This window comes from Lepus europaeus, chromosome 15 (genome assembly GCF_033115175.1).
Source record: "Lepus europaeus isolate LE1 chromosome 15, mLepTim1.pri, whole genome shotgun sequence".
Taxonomy (NCBI): Eukaryota; Metazoa; Chordata; class Mammalia; order Lagomorpha; family Leporidae; genus Lepus; species Lepus europaeus.
The window spans coordinates 13,289,615-13,313,836 of NC_084841.1; the positions used below are offsets into that span (position 1 = coordinate 13,289,615).

The following is a 24,222-nucleotide window of genomic DNA, read 5'->3' on the forward strand; positions in this document are numbered from 1 at the left end:
TTAAATTCCACCTTGCACATTTACATTTACATTTCCAAATGGCCCATTGTGTTCTAAACATTCACATCTTTGATGTGCGTGTTCGCACAAGATTCTTTGTTCTTGTAAATATGAATCAACCCAGCTGGACACCCTAGGGACTATAGCCATTCTTCAACATCCATTACCTTCTCAATCAAGTCCAGGCATTCTCCATTGTCTATCCAGTCAATATCTTCCCACACTAATCCCTCTCTGGAAAAAGATTTAAAAGGGCCGAGTTAAATAAAAATATTCCTTCAAAGTGATCTAATGTAGTTGATTTTTAAAAACATTTTTGTAGAAGGATCTTGTGAGTGCTTACCTGCTATATTCTAGTTGTTCTAAAGAAAAGATATGCTTGTTGAAATATTCCTGAAGCTTCTCATTTGCATAGTTAATATTGAACTGCTCGAAGTGATTAACCTAAGGGGGAAAGCCATTCAACAAGCATCATTAGCATCCTTACTATTCCCCATAAAGGTGAAGAAAAATCGGCACAGAAAAACACCAGTGTGTGTTTGAAGAGACTTGTTGAAGAGCACCCAGTAAATGGATAGAAAAGAATTCATGTGTCCCAGTCTTTGGCAGCCTACCTCAAAGTTTTCAAATCCAAAGATGTCAAGGATGCCAATTGATTTGAAGTCATCTTTGCCTTTGATCCTGCTATTGATCTTCTTGATCACCCACTCGAAGCAGCGCGCATAAAGTGCCATGGCCAAGGAGTCTCTGCTATCGACTGCCTGTGGGGGAGACCACAGCTCTAGGTGACGCAGGCCCCCCAGGTCCCCAGTGTTAAGCAAATCAATACTGTCTAGGAAGATACAGATATTTAGAGAAGGAATAACCTGGAGCTCACTTGACTTTATGGATTTTACAGTGGGATATACCAGAGTTCCTTTAAATAATGGGCTTCCAAGCTCAACTTTGTATGTTGAGTTGTAAGTTACAAGAATGCAATGAATGGGGTATGAGAATTATTCTTACAGAGGGAAAAACTGAGGCACAGTGACTAAATTTCCCAAGAACAGACAGTGTTAAGTGGAAAGTGTCAAGACTCAAACTCAGGCAGTCTGCCTTAGACCTCTTCTCAAAACACTATGCTACTTCTGTTTCCTAGGAGACAGTTCAATAGCTTTGTCTGCACCCAACCCTTCTGTTATCATTACACTCTGAACAGGTCACTACGGATACTTGTTGGAATCAAAGCCATGGATCTGAAAAGTACCTACCTGCTGAACACTGAGAGGCGTGAGGATCTCCTCTCCCCTGAGGAACATGGATCTCTGGGTCAGAGCATCTGTGAGCTGCGTTGGGTCCAGCCCGAGTAACTCTGCAGACCTGCCCAAAGCTGAAAGCCAACAAGAAGACAAAGGTGGATCCTGACAACAACCAAGTCACTGGACCCCAAATGGGTTCTGAGTCCATGGATGCACTGCCACACCCTACAGCGAAGAACACTCCTGAACCTCCCAGGCAGACTTTACAGAACACACATTACATGGTCACATTACTCACTCCCTTCATGAAGCTTAGATTAGCAGCACAGAAGAATCTAGCGCCCAGCAAAGTGTGGTTTCGAAATCCTGTAAGGTCCCAGAGACCCTGTCAGAGGTTCGTGACTGCTTTCCTTAGTAATATAGGTTGTGCATTCCTATCCAAAATGCTTGACACCAAATGTGTTTCAGATTTTGGATACTGGCATATGAATAATGGGTTTTCTTAGGGATGAGACCCTCTAAACCTGAAATTCATTTAAGGCTCATACACACATTATACTAACAGCCTGAAAGTAATTTTATTCAATATTTTTCTCATGCCTGCATTTTTAAAAAAAGACTATTTATTTATTTGAAAGGCAGAGTAACAGAGAGAGAGACAGAGAGAGAGAGCAATCTTCCATCACAGGTTCACTCCCCAAATGGCTGCAATAGGCAGGACTGGGCCAGGCCAAAGCCAGGAACCAGGAACTCCATCTGGGTCTCCAACAAGGGTGGCAGGGCCCAAGCACTTTGGCCATCCTATGCTGCCTTCCCAGGTACATTAGCAGGAGTTGGATCCTAAGCAGAACAGCTGGGATTTAAACCATGGCAAGCAATAGCTTAACCTGCTGTACCACAATGCTGGCCCCTGTGCCTGTCTTTTGACTGTGACAAGTCACATGAGGTCAGATGAGTAATTTTCTGCTTGTGGTATTACTGACAGCACAGAACAAAATGGAAATTTTGGTGCATTCTGGATTTTTGCATTAGGGATGCTTAACCTTTACTAAGATGTTCTTTGGTTTTCTACTCTGATTTTTCACCAGTAGACAAGAGAGTTTTCCAAAGGCTACATAACACGAGGCATTTAAACAATGAAATTAAATGCAGAAGCAGGTAAAAGAATCCAGTTGTCATTTATTACGCCAAATGCTAAAGAAATTTGAAAAAATGTAGGACAGTGTAAGAGTTCTGACTTTCTTATGTTTTGGAAAACAGTCTTTTAAATAAAATAAGATGTTTATTCTAACATGCAATGAGTTCCTTATTGTTGTTTTCAAATAAATTAATAAATATTTTGAAAGGCTTGGTTTTAATTTCTAATGCAGTAAACATGAACAGATAGAACCCACATGAACAAAAGCTCTTTGAGGTTCAATGACTTTTGAGAATAGTAAGAGGAGTGGGGTGGGACCAAATGCTTGGGAACTACTTGCCTACAGAACTCAGTTAATTTGAACTTGAACTCATCCCATTCTCAGCTTCCAGGAACTCATTTATTGCTTCCACCAGAATATGTTTAAAAATACAATACATAAATCCCTCCCAGAAAATGACAACTGACATAGCTCTATGTCTATCAGACCATTTTAACTTCACAACAAATTTCTGAGGTTCTGCACAGAATGGAAGCCGCTAAAGTTAAAGGGACAAATAACAGAGGAACCTGCAGGTTACAGCTGGCTACAAGCCTATGAGCCTAGCACTGTGAATGGAAAAACTAACGGTCTTGGCCATTAGCACCGGGCCACCCCTGCAGAACTACAAGAAGCACTGCACCACCTGACTCATGGCACTTCTCCCTACCTCAAATCCTCACTGCTTCTATTTCCACGTCTTTGACGCATCTTCCTTCTTTCTTAGTAAGAATGAGGCCACAGGTGTCATCCCGGTGAGCAACAAGTTTTCACACTCACTGACCCCTTGTTAACTGACACCCCGACATCGGATACAGTTAAAGTTCCATGGCCCTCCATTCTATTAAGAAAGGCTTTTTTTTTTTTGTAAAAAGGCCAGGCAGTCGGTATTTCAGGTGTGAGTTTCCTCTGAGAAGAACAGCAAGGAGGGGGAAGGGAGGGCAGGCACCCCTCACCTGTTTTGAAGGAGACCTGCGCGCCGCCCGCAGTGATGAACTCGATGTTCCCGAGGTGCAGTATCCCTGCCAGCAGCCGCAGCACCTCCCGGACCTCCTCCTTGCTGAACTGCATCACTGCCATCGCCGTCTGCAAGGAAGTCAACGCCATGAGGTGGGTGTTGCTTTGTCACACGGAGGAAAAGGGAAGACGTTCCTAACAATGAAATTACTAGACGTGGGGCCGGGCATCCCATGGCCATGAACCGGTTCAAGTTGTAGTTGCTCCATTTTCCATCCAGATCCCTGCTAATGTGCCTGGGGAAGCAGCGGAAGATGGCCCAGGTCTCTGGGCCCCTGCCACCCACGTGAGAAACCCTGATGGAGTTCCTGGCTCCTGGCTGTGGCCTGGTCCAGCCCTCTCTGGTGTGGCCACTTGGTGGGTGAACCAGCAGAGAGAGGACACCTCTCTCTCTAGCATTCTGCCTTTTGAATAGATAAATAAATCTTTTTTAAAAAGTTATTGGATGCTATTATTTAAAAAAAACTTATTTATTTGAAAGGCAGAGATAGAGAGAGAGAGAGAGAGAGATCAATCTTCCATAGCTGGTTCACTCCCCAAATGGCTGTAATGGCTGGGGCTGGGCCAGGCCAAAGCCAGGAGCAAGGAGCTTCTTCCAGGTCTCCTACATGGATGCAGGGGCCCAAGCACTTGAGCTGTCCTCTGTTGCTTTCCCAGGAGCATTAACAGGGAGATGGATTGGAAGCAGAGAAGCTGCTACTCAACCAGTATCCATCCAAGATACCGGCACTGCAGAGGGCAGCTTAACCGGCTGTGCCACAGCACTAGCCCCAGGTGTTATTCTAAATGCAAAGAAATAAGACATAAATGCATAATAAATCATTTTTGAAGTATCCATCCATCCATTCATATTTTTTTTCAAAGGCAGAGAGAGTGATAATCTTCTATTTCCTGGCTCACTCCTCAAATACAACAGCTGAGGCTGGGCCAGGCCAAAGCCAGGAGCCAAGAGCCAAGAGCCAAGAACTCAATCTGGGTCTCCCACGTGGGTGGCAGGAACCCAAGTTCTTGGGCCACTATTTGCTGCCTCCCACATGCATTAGCAAAAACCTGGATCAGAATGGAGGCAGTCCTCAATCCTAGGTACTGTGATATGGGATGCAGGTGTTGCAAGTGGTTGGCTTAATCCACTACACCACAAGGCTCACTCCACTGCTCATTTGTAAAGTGATGCAACCTTTACACAGGTACACATAAAAGAAGAGATAAAGGAAAAACTCATACAATGGTCACAGGTAACTTAATTAACTTAATCAATGTAATAAAAATAAATACCTGCCTTATAATATAGCCTTGTCTTCATGCTACAAAGATTATCTTAGGGAGTCACCTTAACAATAGTGATAAAGAAAGAGTTTCTTTTCTATACAACCAAAGCATAATGGAACACCTGTCATTCTCTTTATAAATAACAGAGGGAGAGGGCAGCTTTGAGGAAGGGAGAAGGATGAGACTTCAGGAGATCTGTTCAGTGTAAACTTTGGGGCCCTGTCTTAATGGTCTAACACAATGGGGACCCCAAGAGGTGGAATAAAATTGTGCACCAGGAGCTCAGTTACTTTCACAATCAATATTGATGGAAAACATGCATAGATTCAGATCTTTCATCCCAAGACAGTCATCCCCCCTTTCAGTTTCTCAAAGGGATTCTGAAGGTCTGTGTTGGCCTCAGGATATTACGTGGCAGCTACCATAATGCTGTGCTAGGGAAAATAAAGCTAAACAGGCACTTACAGGGCTTTCTTACTGACAAATATCTAAGCAAGTTAAACCAGGTGTTTTTGGAATCATATCTGAAATTCATTCATTTTCGATTGTGATTTAGAAGCCACATCCTTGTGAGGGAAAAAACTACTTAAGAGGAAAAAGAAAACCATACACACCCCAGGACAGAACTGCGTGTGGGCAACACTGATGAAAATAACCTACAAAAGGACCTGGACCCACGCAATGACCACCAGAGACGGAGGTAGAGGAAACCACGCACCCCCTGGAAGCAACAGAAATGGCAAGCGGAAACAACTGCATTATGAAACGTGAAAAGTTTAATTTCTTTACAAGGAAAAAGCAGTAATACCAGAAAGAAAGGCCAACAATAGAGAAGGAAACTCACAGAAGAGCTCCACTGAATGCTACATGTGTAACAAAAACAAAACATACACTGCTCATAGGAGTAACGTTTTCCTTCCAAGAAATCAAACTTATGGAAATTAAAGCTGAGATCATTTCTATTAAACTAGCAGATAAAAAGGTCCATGAGAGTCTCACAGGCATGGAAAGCCATGACACGGTGGCAAAATCAATCTAAATGAAAGATCCTGGTGAACAAGACCCCAGCAGAAGGAACAGGCCATCAAGGAGGGAGGGGCCTTTCTCTGAAGGGAGGAAGGAACCTCCACTGTGACACGGCCTTGACTAAACAAGTTCAGAGTCGGTGAACTCAAGGGGCTTCCATAGCCTAGACAGCTCATAGCAAGAGTCTCAGGTGATTGCTGACGTCATAAATAAGAGTGCCAATTGTTAAATCAACAATGGGAGTCACTGGGTACATGCTCCTCACGTAGGATCTCTGTCCTTAATGTGTTTTACTATGAAACTTAAAGACACTACTAGTCGAACAATACCCTATACCTTGTGCGGTTGTGTGAGTGCAGCCTGTTGAAACCCTTACTTAGTATATACTAAGTTGATCTTCAGTATATGAAGGTAATTGAAAATGAAACTCAATGAAGGGCGGGATGGGAGAGGGAGAGGGGAGAGGGGAGGGCCGTGGGAGGGAGGGAGGTTGTGTGGGGGGAAGCCACAACAATACAAAAGTTGCACTTTGTAAATTCACATTTATTAAATAAAAAAAAACTACATAACAAACAAACAAAAAAGAACTTAATACTTTACCCTTTTAGTATTTTTTATGTTCTACTTAAAACTATTGGTTGAACTCTGTAATGAATACACAATTATTCTTAGGTGTTTAATTAATGCTATAACTAGTACTCATAGTATTTTACACTTTGTGTATCTGTGTGGGTGCAAACTGTTGAAATCTTTACTTAATATATGCTAAATTGATCTTCTGTATATAAAGATAATTGAAAATTAATCTCGATGTGAATGGAAGGGGAGAGGGAGTGGGAGAGGGGAGTGTTGTGGGTGGGAGGGAAGTTATGGGGGGGGGGGAAGCTATTGTAATCCATAAGCTGTACTTTGGAAATTTATGTTCATTAAATAAAATTAAAAAAAAAAAAAAAACCTAGCAGGCAAAAATTCTGAGTGATAAGAAACATTGGTGACACAGGGACATTTATACATTTGATTGTTGGTACTCTAAGTCAGTATGATTCTTGTGGCAAACAACACAATTATGTGGCAGCATTGTGCTAGGTCACATATGTACATAATATTATCATTTTAATATATGGAGAAGAACCAACAGTTGTTTCTAGAAGGTAAAGAACTTTCTCTGGGATGCCCAACCAAGATTCAGAGTCATGTTCAACTAACACAAAGTCTAGGAGCTCATTATTATCCACCCAATTCTTACTTTCTAATGACATTTTTTTTTAAAAGAAATCTATGTAATCTCCAACAATTCAATACTGGAAATTTGTTCCAAGGAAAATATCAATGGCAGAAAAGTTTTATAAAATACTCACCAGCATTAACACATTCACAGAAAAAAAATATTCTAACAATACTACACTTGAACAAGTTAAATTCAGTAAACAAACTTTTAAGAATATGATATAGATGTTAAAGGAATTTATAAATATAATATAGAAACAATTATATTTTAATAGCTTTATAGAAATAAAACATGACTTTTTTTTAACCTATAATTATTTTTAAAAAATCAGCCTGGGAAGAAAGTTTATAAAATTGAAAAGAGTTGCAGCAGTTACCAAATAGGTTAACATTTAGTTAAGAAAGTAACAGGCTCAAGAACCTTACCTTCTAGCATGTCTTTTAATATTACTGGCAATATTCTTACAATAGAAAAACAAGACTATTATGGGTAACTGGATAAGCAAATCACTGTCTATTCGGTGGAATACCAGAAAAAAGGAAACAATAGATGCATGTGAAGTAGAGGACTGGAGAAAGGTAGAAACAGATGAATGCACATTGTATCATTTCTCTTACCTGAATCTCTAAAAATCAGTGTCTATGAGAGTGACTGAAATCAGATCAGTAGTGACCTAGGGCCAGGGGTGGGTGGTTGGGATTGCTTGGAAATTGTTCACGGTCTTAATCATGGTTGCGGGTACATGGCATGTAGACTGAAATGTATACTTTCAGTGGGAGCACTTTATTACGTGTATAAACATCAATAAAGTTGCGTATGAAAAGAATTGGGAGACCATGAATTACTTAATCAGAAACAGGAACACTATCCATTCATGAGCATGAGGAAAAAAATGACACGACGCGTAAGAATTATTGCTGAGTGCTTATCAGTTTTAAGAAAGCATATGTGAAAATACTTTAAAAACTGGGGAAAAGGGTGGTCATTGTGGCAGAGAGCTGATGTGCCACTTGCAACACCTGCATCCCATACCTGAGTGCCTGGGAACAAGTCCCACCTCTGCTTCCTATCCAGTTTCCTACTAATGTGCACCCAGGGAAGCTGCAGATGATGGCCTGGGGCTTAGGTTTCTGCCACCCACATAGGAAACCACACAGAGTTCCTGACTCCTAACTTCTTTTTATAAAGATTTACTTATTTATTTGAAAGGCAGAGTTACAGAGAGGCAGAGGCAGAGGCAGAGGCAGAGGCAGAGAGAGAGAGAGAGAGAGAGAAAGAGAGTCTTCTATTCACTGGTTCATTCCTCCAAGTGGCTGCAACAGCTGGAACTGAGCAGACCCGAAGCCAGGAGCCAGGAGCTTCTTCCAGGTCTCCCATTGTGGGTGCAGGGGCCTAAGGACTTGGGCCATCTTCTACTGCTTTCCCAGGCCATAGCAGAGAACTGGATCAGAAGTGGAGCAGCCGGGGCTCGAACTGGCACCCATATGGGATTCTGGAACTGCAAGTGGCAGCTCTACCGGTTATGCCACGGTGCCGGCCTCATGAGTCCTAACTTCTACCTGGTCTAGCCCAGGCTATTGCAGGCACTGGGGAGTGAGTCAGAGATGTCTCTCCCTCTCTGCTTTTTAAATAAAAATAAAAAAATTAAAAAGTCCTAAAATAATCTAATTTAAAATAAAAAATATAAATACAAAGGTAATTGAGATATGAAAATAAAAGAATAAAAATGCTTACTATATGAATAAATTTGTGACTTCCTTGCTTTCAACTCTGACTCCAAGTGATTAACCAGTTAGGTTGTGGTGATAATAGTAATTGCACTAATCATACCATGGGATAATTTAACGACTACAAATAATTATCACCAGCGTGGGTGTGTGCTAAAGCTGCTAGCAAAAGCCTCCTCCTCTTATTTTTCCTTGCTGTCCTATTACAATCTTTTCAGTAGGCAATCTCCACCCCTTGGGCAAGAGTAGCCAGTTTAAGGCTTATTATTATTTTATTACCTCAACAATATGGCTCAAGAGTGAGAAAAACCCTGGGAAACTCAGGATGGCTCAGACATGCCAAAACTAGTTATAAAACCAGCACAGGCCGGCACCGTGGCTCAACAGGCTAATCCTCCGCCTTGTGGCGCCGGCACACCGGGTTCTAGTCCCGGTCGGGGTGCTGGATTCTGTCCCAGTTGCCCCTCTTCCAGGCCAGCTCTCTGCTGTGGCCCGGGAGTGCAGAGGAGGATGGCCCAAGTGCTTGGGCCCTGCACCCGCATGGGAGACCAGGAGAAGCACCTGGCTCCTGCCTTCGGATCCTTCGGATCAGCACGGTGCGCTGGCCGCAGCACGCTGGCCGCGGCGGCCATTGGAGGGTGAACCAACGGCAAAGGAAGACCTTTCCCTCTGTCTCTCTCTCTCTCTCACTGTCCACTCTGCCTGTCAAAAATTAAAAACAAAAAAACCAAAAAACCAGCACAAAGTTATATTGAACAGTTTCAAGAGAAGTCTTTTATTAAGTAATAAAAATTGGATGCTTATGAATCTGTACGTACGGGGAGAGGTGACCAATACGTGGCACAGTCCCAACCATCAGACACTGCAGGAAGCTAGCTCAGCACACTAGAAACAGAGACTGAGTGTGTGGTGCAGTGGGTTAAGCCACCACTTTCGACACTTGCATCCCGTCTCAGAGCGCCAGCTGGAATCCTGGCCTCTTCAATTCCCATTCAGTTTCCAGATAATGTGCCTGCACAGGCGGTGGATGATGGCCCCAGTGCTTGGGTCCCTGCCACCCACACGGGAGACATAGCTCCTGGCTTCGGCAGAGCCGGGTCCCAGTTGCTGCGTCCATCTGGGGAGTGAACCAGCATATGGGAGAGTCTCTCTCCCTCTGTCACTGCGTCTTTCTGATAAGCAAATTAATAAATCTTAAGAAAGACAACAAAAAAAAAGAAATGGAGAGGAGGTGATAAAGCTCAGAGACCTCAAAGGACCACGGAGAAATGATGGTGACTGAGATGAGGCAAGGCAACAGAAAGGCTGTTGTGTGCATTGTGAATTACTAGTAACTTGATGATACTTTATTCATAATGCAATGTTGTATTTTATTATGTAATACTGTCATGTTAAAAAAACATGTGTTTCTCTGGCAAAAAAAAAAAAATACCTAAATGAAAGATCTCTGTGAGTGAGATCCCAGTGGAAAGAATGGGCCATCAAAGAAGGAGGTACCTTTCTCTGAAGGGAGGAGAGAACTTCCACTTTGACTATGACCTTGTCTAAATAAGATCAGAGTTGGGGAACTCAAAAGGCTTCCATAGCCTTGGCAACTCATGACAAGAGCCTAGGGTGATTACTGATGCCATAAACAAGAGTGTCAATTTGTTAAGTCAACAACAGGAGTCACTCTGCACTTACTCCTCATGTAGGATCTCTGTCCTTAATGTGTTGTGCATTGTGAATTAATGCTGTAACTAGTACTCAAACAGTATTTTTACACTTTATGTTCTGTGTGGGTGCAACCTGATGAAATCTTTACTTAATATGTACTAAATCGATCTTCTGTAGATAAAGAGAATTGCAAATGAATCTTGATGTGAATGGAATGGGAGAGGGAGCCGGAGATGGGTGGGTTGTGGGTGGGAGGGAAGTTGGGGGGGGAGGGGAAGCCATTGTAATCCATAAACTGTACTTTGGAAATTTATATTTACTAAATAAAAGTTAAAAAAACAAAACAGAAAAATGTGTGTTGAAGGCCGGCGCTATGGCTCACTAGGCTAATCCTCCACCTGTGGCGCCGGCACACCAGGGTTCTAGACCTGGTTGGGGCGCCGGTTCTGTCCCGGTTGCTTCTCTTCCAGTCCAGCTCTCTGCTGTGGCTCGGGAAGGCAGTGGAGGATGGCCCAAGTGCTTGGGCCCTGTACCCGCATAGAAGACCAGGAGGAAGCGCCTGGCTCCTGGCTTTGGATTGGCACAGTGCGCTGGCCATAGTGGCCATTTGGGGAGTGAACCAATGGAAGGAAGACCTTTCTCTCTGTCTCTCTCTCTAACTCTGCCTGTCAAAAACAAACAAACAAACAAACAAACAAAAAACACAAAAAAAGTGTGTTTTAAAAAATATAAAACATACATTATAAAATATAACTTACTTTTATTCTGTGAAAACTGTCAGAATTAAAATGGAGTCACTTGGTTCAAACTCTAACAAAACGAAGAAAGCAGGTCCAGATGTCATAAAGGAGGGGGGTCTCTGGGCTTCATATAAAATGGTTGTTCTATTATAAAAAATAATGTCTAGCCATTGTGGCCATTTGGGGAGTGAACCAGCGGATGTAGGACTTCTCTCTCTCTCTACCTCTTTCCCTCTCGTAACTGGCTTTCAAATAAATAAGTAAATCTTTGAAAAAAGTTCATGAAAAGTGGAACTAATAGATTTTTATTTTGGTGCAAACATTTTTACAATATATTCATAGCTTTTTCATAACGCACTGCATTTTCCTCTGACTCTCTGAAAGCCTGGGGTACATGGCCACATTCCATTAGAAACACATGGATATCCCAGCCGTGGTCCATAGTCAAGCATGTTGTAAAATATATGCTATTTGTGGAGTGAGAATGAATGGATGATGGCACAGACTCCGGATATCTGACACACATTTCATCAGTCACCATCCTGGTAGGTCAAATGCAGGCAATAAAATAAATCAGTTGTTACTACTGACTTGAAATGGCCTTTCATCCAGACTAAACGATTTACTGTGCAATTTGGAAGTCTATAAAAAATGGCTATGAAATTGAGCATGAGTTCACTGCTTATGCCCAGGAAAAACCAAGCCTCTAAAACTGTGCCAAGGAAGATTTTTAAAAATACAAAAAAAAAAAAAAATCCTCAAAGTTCTTTTGTTTTTAGAATTTACTTTTTATTTGCTTGAGAGGTAGAGAGAGATACACAGACAGAACAAGCTCCCACCTGCTCCTAACTCCCTGAATGCCCACAAGGGTCAAGGATGGACCCAGCTGCAGCTGGGAGCCAGGAACTCAGTCCGGGTCTCCCATATGGGTGGAAGCGACCCAAGTACCTGACCACTACTTGAGTCATCACCTGCTGCTTCCCAGGGTCTGCACTGACAGGAAGCTGGAACCAGGAGCCAGAGCCAGGAATCGACATAGGATGCAGGCATCCTCACCAGCATCCTAACTGCTAGGCTAAACATGTGCTCCAAAAGCCAGTGTGCAAAAGGTCCCCCTACCAGGGTACATTCACTGACATTAAAATTGATAGGAAGTAATTTTTTAGTAGCTAAAAATGAAAATGTCACCAGAAGTGACATTTTCAAACATTAATTCACAGAAGTGACTTCTCTCACTATCAACATATTCCGCAAATTATCCTTGAGCCTTGGCAGAACGTGGTCCCCTTCTTTGTTCCCACCCAGTTTGGGAAAGGAATTTCAAGGGATCAAAGCATGAAGCTTTACGTTTAAATGGTGTTTGACACTGGAAGGAAATATTGAGACAAACTGCATGAACCCCGACAGCATAATCTGTTGTGATCCTATCCACCTCTCCAGCAGAAGACGGGTTTTGTTCACTGCAGGCTCCCTGGTGCCTAAGGCAGTGCCTGGCACACAGATGTTGAACACACAGAAATCCACTTGAGCAGGATTAGTGACTTCTGTGAATGGTGCCTGTCACTCTTAGCAGCAGAGTGCTGTGTGAGGCAGTAGATGTGCCGCCGCTCGTTCTGATGCTTACTCGCCTACAGAGCGACCCCCTGGTATCCTCTGGAGATGAGTTTCAAGATCCCTCATAGGAACTGGTGCTGTGAAGCAGTGGGTAAAGCTGTCACCTGCAGTGCTGGCATCCCACATGGGCACCAGTTGAAGTCCTGGCTGCTCCACTTCCACTCCAGCTGTTATGGCCTGGGAAAGCAGAAGGTGGTCCAAGTCTTTGGGCCCCTGTACCCATATGGGAGACTTGGAAGAAGCTTCTGGCTCCTGGCTTCAGATTGGCATGGCTCTGGTCATTGTGGCCATCAGGGGAATGAAGCAGCAGATGAAAGACCTCTCTCTCTGCCTCTGCCTCTCTGTAAATCTGCCTTTCAAATAAATAAATAATTTTTTTAAAAAAGACCCCTCATAGATTCAAACATCTATAGATATTCAATGTAAAATGGAGTACATTAGCCTATATCCCATGCATATCCTCCCATCTAATACTTTAAGCCATCTCTAGATGACGCAGAACACCAATGCGATGTCAATACTCTGTAAATCATTGACACATGGTATTGTTCAGGGGATAATGACAAGGAAAATGTCTGCACATGCTCAGTGCTGGCACAACCTTTGCAGACCTGACTATGTTTTTGGTCTGTAGTTGTTTGTATCAATACCATAGACGTGGAGCCTACAGGCACCAAAGGCCAGCTGTTATCACAGAAAGTAAGATTTCAGGAAATAATCACATAATTATCATCAAATAATCATAAGAAGTTACTAGGTTTGTTGTAAAAATGTAACACGGATGGGGCCAGCATTCTGGCACAGCTGGTTAAGCAGCTACCTGCTATGCCTGCGTCCCATGAGAGCTGGTTCAAGACCCAGCTGCTTCCCCGACAATCTTGCCCCCTGCTTACATGCTTGGGAAAGCCGCAGAAGATGGCCCAAGTACCTGGGCCGCTGCACCCACGTGGGAGAACAGATGGAGCTCTAGGTTCCTGACTTTGGCCTGACCTAGCCCCAACCATTGCAGCCATCCGGGGAGTGAACCAGCAGATAGATATCTCTCTCTGTCTCCTCCTCTCTCTCTGTAACACTGCCTTTGAAATAAATAAAATAAAAACATTTTCAAAACATGTTATGACACAGAGAATGTTACAGAATAAAAGAAAATCCTAGAATTGTGTTCATGCAACAATTTAACACAATAACATTTGTGGCATACATATTTTCTGCACATAGAATTGCTTTACGTGCAGGATACATAAGATGTGTAGTATTTATTTATTTTAAAATGTTTTTATTTATTTTATTTGAGAAGTAGATGCTCTCATCCACTGATTCCCTTTCCACAAGTCCATAACAGCTGAGGTTATCCTGGGGTGATGTCAGGAACCTAAAGAGCAATCCAGGTATCCCAAATGGGCGGCAGGAATCCACCTCGTTAACCTATCCCTGCTGCCTCCTTGAGTCTGCATTAGCAGGGAACTGGAATCAGGATTCAGGAACTAGAGGGGGTACTGAACTCAGGCACTCTGTGATGAGACATAGTGTTTCATCACCAGGACAAATGTCAGCCCCCAAATTTTTATTTTTTAAATAAACTGCCTCCTGCCTTCATTTCTGATAAGCAAAAATTTCCAAATTATTTGATATACTTGAGCATGTGGTTTGTTTGCTGCATTGGATTTATGGATATAAAAATTATATAAACTATTCCCAAATTCTCAATGTTTTAAAAAAAATTTATTTATTTATTTGAAAGTCAGAGTTACAGAAAGAGAGGAAGAGACAGAGACAGGGAGATAGAGAGAGAGAGAGAGAGACCTTCCATCTGTTGGTTCCCTCCCTAGAAGGCTGCAATGGTCAGGGCTGGGCCAGGCTGAAGGAACCAGGAGCTTCATCTGGGTGACAGGGGCTCAAACACTTGGGCTATCTTTTGTTGCTTTCCCAGGCTATTAGCAGTGAGCAGAATGGGAACTGGAGCAGCCAGGACACAAACCATTACCCACATGGGATGCTGGAGTTGCAGGTGGCAGCTTAAACTGCTGTGCCACAATACAAGCCCCACCAAATTCTTGATTCTCACAGGTTTTATTGTTTATAGAAAGGAATATTTTTCTCCTTCTGTTCCAAAAGTTGGGTATTTATTTTTGTTTCTTTTTGCTGCTCCACTGCTTGTAACTTCCAGAACAAAGTTATACAATAACAGTGAAAATGTCATGCTTATGATCTTCATAACCACCAATTAGGTTTCCATCAATACTTAGGGTGGGACAACACTAGAAAGCAATTTTAAGATTATTATTTAATCTCCATAAACATACTTTGCAAACAGACTATGTAACAAGAATATGTTATTATATCAATTATGAATATAAATTTTTCTCCCTCTCTCAAGATACATCCTTTCATCCCAAGACCAAATTTCAATGCCAAGGGTTTCTTACTTCAATTCAACAATAAAGCCTGGCAATCACAAGAACAAGGGAAACTCCACAAGTTTGCTCACAGCCAATGAAAAGAGTGCATAGTTAGGAATGGGAAAATGATAGCCCAAGAGGAGGCAGAGTAACAGCATCCTCAGGGTGATTCCTCCAGGGAATCCCATACGGCAGGTGCACCCTAGTGGCCAGAGAGCTCAGTGCTGCTGGGAGTCAGTGAGATCAGACTCAATGCTCTTTTATCACAGATTACTGTTCGACAGCCTCAACAAAGAACCAGAAACGTGGAAAAAAAACCCTCCTTCTCATCAAAACTGAGAATTTATTCTAGCATGATCTTCCCAGGAAAGATCCAAATAGATGAATCATGATGAATGTCTGAGTAGTGAGAGAAGACTAGGAGATAAAGATAGAATTGGGAAAGATAATTTAAAACACAGCATTTATTGGTATCTGTCAGGGATCTGGGAAGCCCTGTGAATCAAAATCTTCAGGTGCTCAAGTCTCTTATAAAATGGTGTGTGTTTGCACAGAACCCACCCACACCCTCCAGCAGACTTTAAGCCACTTCTAGACTACCTGTGATACCTACACAGTGTACATGTAGTTGTCCCACTATATTGTTTAGGGAACAATGACTAGGAAACAGTCTATACACGTTCAGTACTGATGCAATTTGTTTTTCAAGTATTTCTGATACGAAGATGATTGAGTCTGAAGAGGTGAAACCCACTGATACAGAAGCCCAAAAGTCCTTAGAAAAAGACGACATAAAAACCAATTTGTAGAGCAGATCCTACACCTCCTAGGGTCTACAATGAGCGTGCTATCTGCAGGAGACTTGTTAATGAGTTAAATAAAGGAAGGAGCATTCTGAGACAAAGCAGCCCATATTATAAATGGAGGGGAACAGGATCATGGTGTTATGGCCTAGCTTGTCATTTCCAAATCTGGGATACACACGAGACATGGAGAAATGATGCATGATTTATATCTGTTTGAAATGATTTTTTATTTCATTCCACAGGCTTGAGCAATCTAAGAGGACATCAAGAGGGTATGGAACAGAGCATGTGGCACCCGCCTTGTGCTTTCCAGGCTGGGACTTGAAGTTAGGTGTGTTTGGATACTGGCTTTGCTAGGTACTCAGTGAGGTTAGGCCAGTCACCTATGCCCCTGGTTCTCAGAATGCAGACAACCAAGCTTCCTACTCTCACAGGGATGTTGAGAGCAGACAGAGTTTAAAACAGTAAATGTTAGCCCAACAGTAAATGTTGATAAATGTTAGCCCTATTTAAACAATTATAGTCGGCCTTCCACATCCATGGATTTAACCAAGTGCAGCTCAAAAATCTTTTAAAAAATTGTCTGAAATGAATATGCAGAAATTGTTTATCTTTTTTTTGGTAAGGTTTATTTATTTGAAAGGCAAAGTTATCAGGACAGAGAGAGAGAGAGAGAGAGAGAGGCAGACAGACAGACACAGAGAACCATATGCTGGTTCACTCCCCAGATGGCTGCAACATCTGGGGCTGGGCCAGGCTGAAGCCAAAGCCTGAACCTCTATACAGGTCTCCCACTTGGGGCACAGGGGCTCAAGCACTTGGGCCATCTTCCACTGCTTTCCCAGGTACATCAGCAGGGAGCTGGATCAGAAGAACTGGAGCAGTCAGGACTCAAACTGATGCTCATATGGAATGCCAGCCCTGTACCAACTTCTTTCCTTACCATTATTTCCAACACCACAGAGTATAACAGCTCTTTCCATAGCATTGGCATTGTGGCAGGCATTTTAAGTAAGCTACAGATGATTTACAGCATATAGGAGGATGTGTGTGGCTTAAACGCAAATATTATGCAGAATTTAAGGGACTTGAGCACTGGTGGATTTTGATATCTGAAAGGGTGCAAACAATCGATTCCTGCAGATGCCTGAGGACAGCTGTATGATGATGAGGAATCAGCTCCAGATGCCTTCTATCCACCTATTCTAGGACGGACTCTGGGAAAGACTTTACCCGGATGAGATCTCTTGACCATTCTTGGTCACATGGGTTACAGCAATGCTTGATGAAAAGGCTTCTTGGATACAGTCACCTCCTAAGCAAGTCCTTGTGATATTCAACAAGCTCATGTGACTGACTCAGAGGGTATTCATGGAGTCAGAAGTGGCTGTCACAATTAGGCTACGAGAACCGGATGACATCCCAGTGCAGTCACCTGGACCAACAGCTGACAGATCTGTTTTTGGGTGCGGATCTCATTTTTCAAAAGCATACGTGAAAAGCTCAAAAATAAGGGATCCTTCTTGCTCCAGTGTAATGCTCAGGAATTTTTTTTGTCTTTTGCTTTTCTGGATGGAGGGTCCACATTCTGAATGCTCTGTCCCCAGTAAGCTGCCCCTGTATCCTGAGTGACACAAAGACTCTCCCATCTTCTAAAGAAAAGGGATTCCTAGAATTCCTTCCAGTCAGAAAACAGCCTTTATTACAGAGAGTAAGAAGCACTGTTACCTATTCTCACACACTGCTCCAAATATAATTGCTTCCATTGTGATTTGAAACATTTTTTTTTTGAAATAGAAAATGAAATCTGTCATTCATAATAGGAGAAATTGAAAAATAACTTACGATAACTTCCCTAAAGGATTCCTGGTCACTGATTGTCTTGTCTTCTATGCATCCAGATTGATTCAAGTAGTGGTAGTTCTCAGGCACAGATAAATAAAATTCTTCTGTAGAAAGATAAGGAAAAACACAGGGATACTCAGCTGTCCAGGAAAATGCAAAATCCCAGTCTGTACTGTGTTACTTCTGTAACATTTCCCTAATTAAGATAATACAGTTCCCTTATGGTCATCATTTATAGAAAAAATTTAATTAAACTAAATGGGATCAGAAAATGTTACTAGAAACTGGATCTTGTTTTATATTTTGAATGGGAAGCAGGATACACAGCAGACTCATAGAATGGCAGATGTCCTAAACAGCACTCTGGCCTCAGAATCAGCCCTTAAGGCATTCGAATATGGCTGAAGAGCCCATGAGAGTATTTGAGGCATGGAAAGCCAAGATACTCTGGCAAAAAAAAAAAAAAAAAAGACTTAAATGAAAGATCTCTGCGAGTGAGATCCCAGTAGAAAGAATGGGCCATCAAAGAAGGAGGTACCTTTCTCTGAAGGGAGGAGAGAACTTCCACTTTGACTATGACCTTGTCTAAATAAGATCAGAGTTGGGGAACTCAAAAGGCTTCCATAGCCTTGGCAACTCATGACAAGAGCCTAGGGAGATTACTGATGCCATAAACAAGAGTGTCAATTTGTTAAGTCAACAACAGGAGTCACTCTGCACTTACTCCTCATGTGGGATCTCTGTCCTTAATGTGTTGTGCATTGTGAATTAATGCTATAGCTAGTACTGAAACAGTATTTTTACACTTTATGTTCTGTGTGTGTGCAACCTGATGAAATTTTTACGTAATATATACTAAATTGATCTTCTGTATATAAAGAGAATTGCAAATGAATCTTGATGTGAATGGAATGGGAGAGGGAACGGGAGATGGGTGGGTTGTGGGTGGGAGGGAAGTTATGGGGGGGAAAAAGCCATTGTAATCCATAAACTGTACTTTGGAAATTTATATTTACTAAATAAAAGTTTAAAAAAAAAAAAAAAGAAAATCAAACACGAGGGCAGGCATCTGCCTCGTGGTTAAGAGACCCATCTCCCTCATCAGAGTGCCTACATTCAAGTCCTTGTCCTTGTTATACTTTTGATCCCACCTCCCACCAATGCACACCCTGAGAGGCAGTGGTTGATGGCCCAAGTACTGGGTTTGCTGCCACCATTGTGGGAGACCCCAGACTGAGTTCCTGGGTGGAATTCTGGCCTCCTGGCTTTTGCTTGGTCTAGCCCCAGCTACTGCAGACACTGAGGAAGTGAACCAATGGTTGGATCATCTCTCCCTTTCTGTCATCTCTCTTTCTCTGTCACCCTCGGAATCAACCAATGGACAGAAGATCTCTGTTTCTCCTCTCTATGGCTCCATGCTTCAAAATTAAAAAAAATAAAAAACAAAAAAACCCAAACATTTAAGAATTAGTTTTATTTGGGTGAGATATAAAATAAAACTAGCTTCTTTTGCATAAATTTCTTTTACATTTGGGGCCAGTGTTGTGGCATAGTGGGTAAAGCTGTTACCTGCAACGCCAGCATCCCATATGGGTGCCAGTTCATGTCCCGGCTGCTTCAATTCTGATACAGCTCCCTGCTAATGGCCTAGGAAAGGCAGCAAAGCATGGCCCAAGTGTCTGGGCTTCTGCTACCCATGTGGGAGACCAGATGAATCTCCTGGCTTTGGCCTGGCCAAACCCTTGTTATTAAGGCCATCTGGGGAGTGAATCAGTGGATGAAAGGGTGTTTTCCTGTCTCTTTATCTTTCTCTGTAACTCTGTCTTTTGAATAAATTAATAAATCTTAAAAAAAAAAAAGTAAAAATAGCGGGCCATCATGTGGCATAGCAGGTAAAGCTGCCATCTACAGTGCTGGCATCCCATATGGGCATGGGTTTGAGTCCCGGCTGCTCCATTTCAGATCCAGCTCTCTACCATGGCCTGAGAAAGCAGTAGAAGATGGCCCAAATCCTTGGGCCCCTGGACCCACATGGGATAACTAGAAGAAGCTCCAGGCTTCTGGCTTCGGATAGGCCCAGCTCTAGCTGTTGTGGCCATTTGGGGAGTGAACCAGTGGATGGAAAAGCTCTTCCTATAATAAGTAAATAAATCTCTTAAAAATAAAAATATAGCAAAACTCCAAAGTAAACAAAAGAAAAATTCAGGAAATCTGTATAATTTTCTCCCTACAATGCTACAATGTTTGGCTCAAAAATGAATTCAGCAACTGTTGGTACTGTCATGACACACATTTTGTTGTAGTTGGCAGGATGCCAGCTGCATCAAAACAGGTGTCTTCTCACTTCCTAATGTGCTGTGCGTGGGACTGAGTTGTGTGTCCCCGTATCTCTGCTGCCTCATTCACTCACCTCTCTCTTCATGTTCCAGCCCTGCCAGCAGCGCATAGAATATGTGATAATTCCTCTCCCCGGGATTCTGCCTTACTACTCGGTTCTGCGGAGATAAAGCAGGCGTACATTCAGTGATGCTTCCTCTCCTCAACTCACATACCAGTGATTTCTGCAAACGGTTATTTTGGAGGAGAATGTGAATTAAATCAGGTTTACTTACTTTTTCTAATAAATCTTCATGTAAAAAGCAATGGTAAGTCAAGGAACAAAAGAAGGATATGACACACTCCACCAGCCTTTAACTTTCCTTTCTTACCCAAAGAATCACAGCTCCTGTTTCTTTTGACACTGACACTTCCAGTGCCCACAGACAAGCAAAGCAAGCACACACTATTTCGCCTGAATCCAATTCCAAACATGACAAAGAATCAGGTACCTGATTCTTTGACAAAATCCATTGCAAACAGATTTCTGATGTCTCATGATGCATTCTATCAAAGGAAAGTGGTTCTTTATCTCACAGAATAATGAACAGGTCAACAATGCTATGACTATAACCCGGTATAACCCGGTGGAACCAGAGAAGGTCTTATTCCATGCCTTTTGACTCCTCATTCTAAGCGAAATGAGCTTCCTCTGATTGAAACAGACACTGCAGACAAAACCAGAACAGAAGCAGGATACAATCTACAATTCTCCCGCCCTGAATATTGCCCTTCTCACAGATGTTCAGCTGCACAAACTTCCCAAAGCGACTGGAGTTGTTGTTGTACACTGTCTTCGCGTTGCCGAAGGCTTCCATGATGGGGCTGTGGGAGAGCAGAGGGCAGCACAGAGGATTAAAAGGGCAGATCTGAAAATGCCAAGAGCATTGCTCACAAATGTCACCAAAGATGTATGGCTGCAGGGAACGTCTGAAACCAGGAGGAGCTGGGGTGACTGTTTACTCCCAGAAGCACCAGATTTCCCAAACACTTACTGCCCTGGGCTTTCCCCGCACATCCACTTCGAATGGGGAGTAGAGGCCTTGCAGCTGGCGGTGCTGGCAAAAAAGGTTACACACTTAGGGAGACTACAGGGGCCCATCCCTTGTACAGGTGAGCCTGGGCTTCCCCTAACAACTACTCAGAAAAAGCCTCCTGTTGAATCCTAGACACTGAGCATTTTCACCCATTTGTTGCAGACTATTCAGGGATCAGCACCCAGTTTCTGCACAGGACCCCCAGGCTTTGCAGACCTGTGTCACAGCTCCTCAGCACTGCTGCTGTATTTGAAAGCAGCCGTGAACAATGCAAATGAGTGTGGCAGGGTCCCTCTAAAAACGTCCATGAGGATAGGCTGCAGGGAGGAGGTGAAGCGGTTCTGGAGAGGGAGGGTGCTGACGGCTGTCCAATGACGTGAATGTCTGAACACCACTGAGCTGCACACCTTGTAACATGGGGGATTTGATGGTGTGCATATTTCACCTCAATGAAAAATCAACGTTTAGATGCAGAAATAAAATAAAAAAGCCAAAAACTTGTCACAACTGCAGGACCTGGGCAGCAAACTGGACGAAATCTCTTAACAACAGGATCAGTAATGCCCCTGTTGGTTCTAAAATCTGATGAGGCATAAATCAGACTTCAGGCGATTATGTATTTACATAGCTCAGATGATGCCTGGCCACACAGCCCCTCTTTCGGAGTTCTGAGGCTCCCTGCCATGTAACATATCACTGCTCCCCTGCTAAAGGAGAAGCTACAAATACGCCCTCTGCTCACACTGAGTCTCCCAGGGGCTGAATGCGGAGCAGAGCCCTGTTGATCTCTAGGCCGAGCCTCACACAGTGGCTGGGGGTCAAAGCTTGTGCTTCGGTAAGGCCTCCAGAAAGCTGGGCAACTGCTTCCCTTCCATAGACTCCAGTCCTACTGCCCCACTGGACGCGGGTGCTTCCAACACACATGAGGCTGGATCAGGGGCCCTGCAGCTGGAAGGAGGCTGCACACTGGTGGATGCAGGTCCAGAGCTTTCTTAAGGAACTGCAGGAAAAAGTCTAGAAACAGAGGTGGACCAAGCTGCTTTAACTTTCCCACTCCCTAAGGAAAGTGCGTTCGGAGTTGGGAACAAGGGTAGAGAAGTACCTGCTTTCCAGAATGGCTTGTTCCACGCTGGATGTCTTCTCCTTCAAGGACAGCTCTGAAGACTGCTGGCTGATGACCGACAGGAACTTGAGTATCAACTTTGTGCTCTCGGTTTTGCCAGCCCCACTTTCACCACTGAAAGACAAAACACAGACATCTGTGCTTCCAAGTACCTAAGATTTAAATAAAACAAAAATAAAACAAAGCAACTGAGCTCGGCCAATGTCATTACAATTCCTCAACAGAACAACAGCTAGAACTAGGGAAAAGGGAGCTAAAAATGCCTAAGAAAGCCTCATTATGGGGAAAAAGAAGTCCTTTCTCCCGCAGGTCACTCTGTATCTGATCTCACATAGGTCTCTTCTAACATAGGAGGTAAACAGATCTTTTATCTTTTTAAGAGGCACAGAGAGAGAAAGCACAAGGATTCTCATCCACCGGTTTATTCCTGAAAGGTCTGCAACAGCCAGGGCTAGGCCAGGGGTCTCCGACATGGGAAGCTGGAATCCAACTACTTGAGCTGGCACGGCTGCCTCCCAGGAGCCACATAAGCAGGAATGTGGAATCAGGAGCTAGAGCCAGGAATCTAACAAAGAAACTTCGATGAGGGATGCGTGTCTGAAACACTAGGCTAAACACCTGCTCCCAGAACCACCTTTTTGTGAAAAGTAAGCTCTACAAGAGAAGGTGTCTTCATTTTGTTCACTAGTGTAGCTGTTTTGCTCAGGGCAGGTGTCAGGTGAATGTTAGATAAACGGGTACATTAACAGTGTTTTTCCGGGGAAGTTAAAACAGGAAGATGTGCATGGAAATGCAATCATTCATAAGTTTTTTTTTTTTTAAGATTTTATTTATTTATTTGAGAGGTAGAGGCATAGACAGAGAGAGGTAGAGGCAGAGAGAAAGATCTTTCGTCTGCTGGTTCACTTCCCAAATGGCTGCAACAGCCAGAGCTGAGCCAATCTGAAGCCAGGAGCCAGGCAGGCCATTTTCCACTGTGTACCCAGGCCATCGCAGAGAGCTGGCTTGGAAGAGGAGCAGCCGGGACTAGAACTGACGCCAAAATGGGATGCCGGCACCGCAAAGGCTTTAGCCCACTATGCCACAGTGCCGGCTCATAAGTGTTAATAAGGTGGCGAGGCAATAAACCTGCAGGTACATGACCCACACTAAGTTACTTTATTCTCACAGTAATTCTAGGAGGGGAGGCAGTGCCTGAGTGCTCACATCAGAACCAAACACCAGGTCTGTCTGAGGTCACAAATTAGTGATCGTTAAGGAAAAACAAACAAAGCAACTCAGCGGGAGGACTACGAGAGAAGTGGAATGGGTGAGTTAAGCCTGCATAGTCCAACAATCATCAGGCAGGCAAAGAGGAAAGACGAACTCTGGGAGAGATGAGAACGCGAGGGAAATCACAAAAGCCAGGTCAGCCTGGACAGATCCTGAAGGGAGAATGGGGTCTATGACTGCTGGTCTGGGACACGGAGGCAGAGAGAAAAAGGCTGGGATTGAGTCTGGTGGTTCAGAGCCGAGCGCAGAACAGAAAGCGAAGAATGGCCCATCAGGGTCACTCGGGAGGACCTCAGCTCTGAGGTAACACTCGGAGCAGTGTTGGGCTGAAGAAGCGTTCCGCAGGGGCACGGGCGTGTGATGGCCAGGCCCTGGGTATGCAGAGTTGAGCTACAGAGGGAGAGGAAGGTCTAGGGATGAGATTTGGAAGGAGAAACACACTCAGTGCTGCGTCAGGCACCACACTCAGCACAGAGGGGAGGACAGAGCCAGCAAACAGGTTGGGAGATCAGAAATGAAACAAAGGGATACGTGACTGCAGGGCCAGGCACCACCAGGAGGCAGCACGTCCACAACGGCCTCACAACAAGAATGGGCGGATAAACAGATGAGCCAATCTGAGTTCCAAAGAGAAGTTCTAAGGAGTGCGGAGACCTGGAGGTAATCAGGAG

General features: G+C 43.5%; 1 protein-coding gene across 2 annotated transcripts in view; it reads right to left on the reverse strand.

Annotated features, from left to right (window-relative positions):
* Positions 1-24,222, reverse strand: part of MYO10 (myosin X) — a 251,839-nt gene that overhangs the window by 95,191 nt on the left and 132,426 nt on the right. For both annotated transcript variants that reach the window (XM_062212206.1, XM_062212207.1), the window contains 10 exons: positions 22,259-22,393; positions 20,820-20,944; positions 20,356-20,369; positions 20,154-20,238; positions 17,744-17,847; positions 3,373-3,502; positions 1,251-1,369; positions 615-761; positions 344-444; positions 168-234 (listed from right to left, as the gene is read on the reverse strand). In XM_062212206.1, the coding sequence (XP_062068190.1) occupies positions 168-234; positions 344-444; positions 615-761; positions 1,251-1,369; positions 3,373-3,502; positions 17,744-17,847; positions 20,154-20,238; positions 20,356-20,369; positions 20,820-20,944; positions 22,259-22,393 (1,027 nt within the window). The remainder of the gene's footprint in view (positions 1-167; positions 235-343; positions 445-614; positions 762-1,250; positions 1,370-3,372; positions 3,503-17,743; positions 17,848-20,153; positions 20,239-20,355; positions 20,370-20,819; positions 20,945-22,258; positions 22,394-24,222) is intronic.